This window comes from Nelumbo lutea, chromosome 6 (assembly GCF_056320005.1).
Source record: "Nelumbo lutea isolate HS-2025 chromosome 6, American lotus-T2T, whole genome shotgun sequence".
Taxonomy (NCBI): Eukaryota; Viridiplantae; Streptophyta; class Magnoliopsida; order Proteales; family Nelumbonaceae; genus Nelumbo; species Nelumbo lutea.
The window spans coordinates 31,618,005-31,624,358 of NC_142689.1; the positions used below are offsets into that span (position 1 = coordinate 31,618,005).

The following is a 6,354-nucleotide window of genomic DNA, read 5'->3' on the forward strand; positions in this document are numbered from 1 at the left end:
TTGCAACTTGAAATTCAATGGTAAAGTCACAAAATTGACAAATCAAGAAGTTTGGCAATCATAAAGGATTTTACTTGCCAATAGTTTGGAGCTTTGGCATGGTAAATTAAGTTGTAATCGTTTTACCTTGCTTATTGTGTTTTTAGTCCTCCTCTGTCTGTCTTTGCATTACTTCATATATAGGAATTAAAATTTGCAATACTTAATTAAAAACAAAGGCTGCATTGGAAAAGAGTGCAAATTCTGTACAACAAATTTGAAGAGTGCAAATCCTTGTATATTGTATTATTTTGTATGCATGTGTATTGTACATATTTGTATTTATACTCTTTCCAAAGTGAGTCATAGAATTAAAAATGAATAAAACATTTTTAACAAAATGCCCATTAAATGTGTAATTCTCATGATGCATGACTGATAAAAGCAAAATTGGCTGCCTTGAGTTCACTATTTCTTAGAACTTTACTTTTGTTAAGGCTCTCTTTGATTGCAGTGCAAATCTGAACTAGAAACAAAATATGCAACGGATTTAGCTTGTTTTGCATTTATTTGTTTATAATTATGATTTGCACTCTTTTTAATACATAATTGTTTTTTTTTTTTTCTTTTTGTCTCATTTGCACTTATTGACAGTATAAATTTTGCATCCCAAAAACTGATGCAAAATTTACACCACCTTCTTTTAGGGTTGTCAAATCGTTGGGATTGATTAATTTGAGACTGCCTGTACCAGTCTTGAACTGATTATTAATATAGACAAAACCATATGCCCCAAAACCATCCCAATTATTAATCAGGATAACCAGGTCTGATGTGTTGAAATTGTGGGTATTTATTTTTATAAATGCTCTACATCAACGCCATGTAGGCATACACCTACCTTTTTGGTTTGGTTGGGATGTTTATTAAAACCGAATCAAAATTGATTCGGAACAAGTAAGAACCAAAACCGGCTCAATTATTAATCAGGACAAAATCAGAGAACTAAAACAAATATAATAGATTTGGTTTTCTGCCTTCTTCATACTTCAATGATCTCTCACGTAAAGTGTAGAACACATCATCTTGTTTTCTAGCTACATTACTCCCAAACAAATAGACCTTCTCCTATACTTCCATTCTTTTTCATATAAGGTGGAAACCATATCATTTTACTTTTCACAAACAAACAAAACAAAATCAAATCTAAAATAAATTAAAAATAAACTAGAATTTGCAGTCAGCTTATTTGCATTCCCATGCTTTAATCAACACGAGACAAGTAATATTTCATTCACGTCTTAGCAAGAATTCTTATCCTATAGGTAGCCCATTAGGTACCACCATACTACAGATATCGCCAATGATATTGTCGAAACCATGAATAATTTAACCGATGAAGAATGCGATCAGTTTGTAATCTACATTGAAGAGTTTTATGAAAAAGAAAATCAATGCAATTAAATTAGTTAGTCAAGTCCAACTGTCCAAGCTTGGATCATCAGTTGAATGGTTTATAAAATAAGATAGTTTTCATTAAATGATAAAACGGTCCATTTATCAGAATTTTTAGCTTCTTAATCATATTCTTGTCCTTGTCTGTAAAAAATAAAATAAACACCAGAACTCATTGTATAAGCCATCATTCGCCTCTACCAATGACAACAATCTTCGTTTAAGTGTTTAACTATCACTTAACTATAATCAAGGTACAAATTACAAAATAACATGCATAAGGATGTGTAGTTGTCTATGTCATGGTTTTCAAAACCGGACCGGATTGGATGGTCAGGTTAGAAAATCCGGGAATCGGTTAGGTGATCGGTTCAGTTTTATCCTGGAACCGTTATTTCACCAAAATCCATTGATTTGGTCAGAAAATCATTGATTCGGGCAGTTAAATTATTCAAACCGTTCAATGGTTTTAGTTATTTTTATTTTTTTAATTTTTTAAATTTTTTTATCAAAACAAGCCATCTGTTCAGTTTAAACAGTCAAACCATTCAACCTAAAAACCGGACCCCTGACTGATTAGATTTTAAAAACCTTGGTCTATATTTTCAAACCCACTGATACATTTATTAAATACTGAGAATTAAAGCATTTGGCTTTCTAAAGGTTAATATCCTTTAATTAGAGAAGTTCAGATCTGTGCCCCACAAATATATTAAATATATCTCCATCTGTGTATTAGGAATATCTTCCAACGTTAATATCATCATTTATTCGTTTTTAATACTATCATCGAGAGATACTTCCAATATATAACAGGAATGTATTATGAGACGTTGTGGGCGCAGATGTAAAATCTTTCTAGAGATGTCCAGACTCGATTCTTAAAACTTAAAAAATTGATGGAATTGTATCGTCACTTTGAATCGCGTGATATCGATAATTTGAACCCAGTTCACCAGTTGGATAATTGGGTGGATCAAATAATTTGGCCCATCTGCCTGCTCTTGATTCTTGATCCATCGAAATATCAATAAATGATTGGATATATATGGTCCTAAACTCTTAATCAAATGGGTATATAGGGATAATTGGATAAAGGATACAGATAAAGATAAAGATAAAACCTTAAGATGATCCTTCATGTACACATCAAGATAAATAAGAAAACCTTAAAAATAGATAAAAATTTATATAATTAAAAGGTTTAAAAATCCAAAAAACTAAAGAAAAGGAAAAGAGAAAGAGAAGGAGAAAAAATAGAAAAAACAAGTGGACATGAAATTAAAAGATTAAAACAACTCAATCACATAATTAAACACGCTTATTTAGGTAATCCGCCTGAAGGGTAGTTACGTCATATTTGGTCAAGATCCCGTAACCACAATGGCAATTGCGGAAATAGAAACCTTTTTTCTAGGGTCTCTGTTCTGGGATTTTTTTTTTTTTTTTCTCTTTATTCTCGTCCATAAAAACCATAAATCGGGGGATGTGGAAGAGAGATGGGTGGAATTTCTCAAGAGTGAGAATGGCGAAAGAAACCGTGAGAAAGTGTTCCCATTGTGGAAACAATGGACACAACTCCAGAACATGTAACGAAAAGTTCGGTTTGAAGCTTTTTGGTGTAAGAATTTCTAAGGACAAGCACATGAAGAAGAGCTTGAGCATGGGAAATTTACAATCATGCACGGTTGAGCATAATTCCGGTGATCCTGGTTATCTATCCGATGGACCTGTTCAAGCGACAAGAGAGAGGAAGAAAGGTTATCAATTGCTTCTTTTCTCTGTCCTGGGCTATTCTGTATTCTTTTTGTTGTTTTCTTGTTTGACGGGTCGACGTGGATGTTTGTATTTTCTGTATTGATGTTCTGTTTTTGTTTGCATTCTCTTCCCTTTTTTCTTTCTGTTTGTTTTCTTTTGGCTGATTGATATTTGTTACTTGAATAGGTTTTTCGTTCGTTTTTGTAATTGATGGATGAATTGGTTTTGCTAATTATAGTTTGTGTTTTAGTCTCCTGGGTGTTTTTTTTTTTTTTTTTTTCTTTTTTGATTCATGAACTTTGTTTGTATAATTTGATCATGGGTTTGGATGATTTTTTATATGGGTCAGTTGGGTGTCTCTTGGGTATTACATATTTTTTTGTTCGAATTTGTAGATGATAGCTACGTAAATCAGGTATTTGTCTTCTATTTTATTTGAATTTGGAATTTGAGACAGATTATCTGATGGTCTATGAAAACCTCTGTTTCTCTTAATTGTGGCAATGCTAATCAGCTGTTCTTTCTTTGATACAAAGGAGTTTCGAGTCCTCTCTTATTTTTGTGTGTGATGTTTCTACGAACTCTCAACCATGCAACATTGCCAATAAATTTCGAATGGATTAATTCTTTCATCAGTTTGCATGGCGTGTTTCTTTGTCCTATCTCGTTGTCTGTTTGATCCTTGGATTAAGCAACAATGGCAATCCTTAGATTTTCTCATCAAAAAAGACTTTCAAAACTTTTCCATCTTGATTACCAAAATTCAGTTCTGACTGTTTCTATGCCTCCATGTAATTCAGAAACCTCCCCTTGATTTCTGCAAATTTTTAAGCTTTGGAAATGCAATCCCCTTGCTCAAATCCTTCCTCTGTTTGAACATTGACATGAAGTGCATATGTAGTATGTTTTTTTCCAATTTCCAATCTGAAATATTTAAGTATGTTTTTCAATTCAAGGGAATATCTACAGATGTTTGATCTCTAACAAACTTTCCTACTTAATATTGATTGGGGTTGAAGAACTCCATTTTTTTTCACGAATATGTTTTAAAGTTTTTCTTTCTTCCTTCCCTCAGGGATCCCATGGACTGAAGAAGAGCACAGAACTTTTCTAGCCGGCCTGGAGAGTCTCGGCAAGGGGGACTGGAGAGGTATTTCGAGGAACTTTGTGCCGTCTCGAACTCCAACACAGGTAGCTAGTCATGCACAGAAGTATTTCCTTAGGCAGGCTACCTCCAATAGGAAGAAGCGCAGATCAAGTCTATTCGATGTAACCATCCAAAGACCTGTAATTTCCTCATCTCTTCATTATAATGATCCTTCTATGAAGCTCCAAATGTATCTTTTTCTTTCCCCATCTAACCAGGGTATTAAATTTATAGGACCCAAGTCATACTGCCCCAGATTTACCCCTCAAGCCAATTATCCAATTCCATGAACAGGTTTGCAATGATCATTTCCCTAGAAGTGAACAGAATTAAAATGAAGATTTAGCCACAGTACTTTGCCTAATATCATATAATTGGTGGATACCTACAGGCTGGTACCTCAGCTCAGATTGCAAAACAAGTAGCAGTTCGAGGCTTGGAAGGTCCCACAGTTGTGCCCGTGTCTGCAGCCTGCACTGCTCCTGACTTTGTTGGAATGCCACACATGGTAATAAATCATTCACTTCTCTGCAGTTTGTTCAATTTTGAAGGACTACAGTGCTAAGAGCCAGTGGATCTAAGACCATTGGAGGATGGATTGAATGTTCAACCAATTGATATTAGAACTAATCACGTTAGCTAGCCAGATTGGCCACCAGAACCAAATGATTGAGATGAGTCCATTTCATCCTAGAGGAGTTTTATGGTTCCTGAAAATTATCTAAATTAGCCTTTTATATCTGTACTCATAAAACTGAATGGGCAAGATTATATGACTGATCATTTCTACATTGCTGCTCCTATGCCTTTGGTCCAATTGATAATATTAGCCTTTATTTTTTATAACAGGGAGGAATTTCCTGTGGTAAACTGACAAATCCTGCAGCAACAACTGATCTTCCAACTGCATCATTCATCCCGGCAGTGAATCATCCCATCCTGGATTATGGTTATCTTCCTAAAGCATGCACCACCCTGGCTAGTACGGCAATTTCCCTTGAGTCAGCCTTCAAACTGTGTCCTCAACCGGTCATGCAATGTGCATCTCAAGCAGCTCCAGGAACTTCTGCTGTGAACACTGACTTGGAGTTGGCCATCGGCCCACCTCAAGCCCACAACCAGACCAATTTGTCATCTCAGACATCCAACCTGAGTGGGGCTATTCGAGTGGTCTGAATTATTTTGGGTGGACGAGTATCTCAGATTGGATATTTTGGTTTGATTGTTTGAACCTAGAAATAAAGAGTTCAGACAGTTTATAGTTTCCTTTTGTTTCATGTTACAATCTAATTAACTAAACCTTCAGCACAGTCCCATGGCACAGAATGCTTCCATTAATTTGTATGTGCTCATCTAGAAGACCTTGCGGCATCCAAAAAAATCATCACAAAGAGAATATCCCAGCAAGATACAAGATAGCAATGGAGGAGGGAAGGTCTCTTTGTTGAATGACTGGAATCATCTAAGGAAACAGATTTTGGAGAAACAGTATCCTACATGGCGCACACTGTGTGGAAGGAGCATTTCAATTTGCAACACATCTATTTTTAATGGTTACTATATAAAGTTATGGATTCTAAGTCTCATAAGAGGCATGGAGGTGGAAAGAACTGGACTTGTTCAATGGGGATTCAAGCTTTGCAGCCCTGGGCTGCCCTATGGAGATCATATGCCTTGATCATCAGGATTTAGATTGAACCATTGTACTTAGATGGGCTGAAGCTAGTCTATGATTAAGAGCTTCTGAGGCTCTGTATATTGGTTCTCTAATCTAAAAGGACATGATCAGGCTATGGGAGAGAAATTCATCAGCCAGATGGCCAACCCAGTAAACCGAAGTCTTAACCAAGTCTGGCGCATGATTTCAAACCCCAATGCAGCCCATGAAAATTATTTCAAGCCAGGTCCAGACCCAGATAGATATAAAAACTGGTTAACGACTAAAGATCGACTTATTAATACTGAAGGCTGGTAAAAGAAACTTTATTTGATTTATAGAGATGACAGAGCAATTC

The 6,354-nt window shown here is 35.5% G+C and overlaps 1 protein-coding gene across 2 annotated transcripts; it reads left to right on the top strand.

Moving 5' to 3' along the window:
• Window positions 1-2,821: 2,821 nt before the first annotated feature.
• LOC148848353 (putative transcription factor At5g61620) lies at window positions 2,822-5,649 on the top strand. 2 transcript variants are annotated; one of them, XM_088951527.1, is made up of 5 exons: window positions 2,822-3,194; window positions 4,268-4,479; window positions 4,574-4,633; window positions 4,731-4,847; window positions 5,189-5,649. In XM_088951527.1, exons 1-5 carry the CDS (start codon window positions 2,921-2,923, stop codon window positions 5,513-5,515), a joined length of 990 nt encoding a protein of 329 aa, XP_088807653.1. In that variant the 5' UTR covers window positions 2,822-2,920; the 3' UTR covers window positions 5,516-5,649. The 2 variants fall into 2 exon arrangements, with proteins under 2 accessions (XP_088807653.1, XP_088807652.1); XM_088951526.1 differs by having other exon boundaries at window positions 2,861-3,194; window positions 4,268-4,461.
• The last annotated feature ends 705 nt before the right edge of the window (window positions 5,650-6,354 follow it).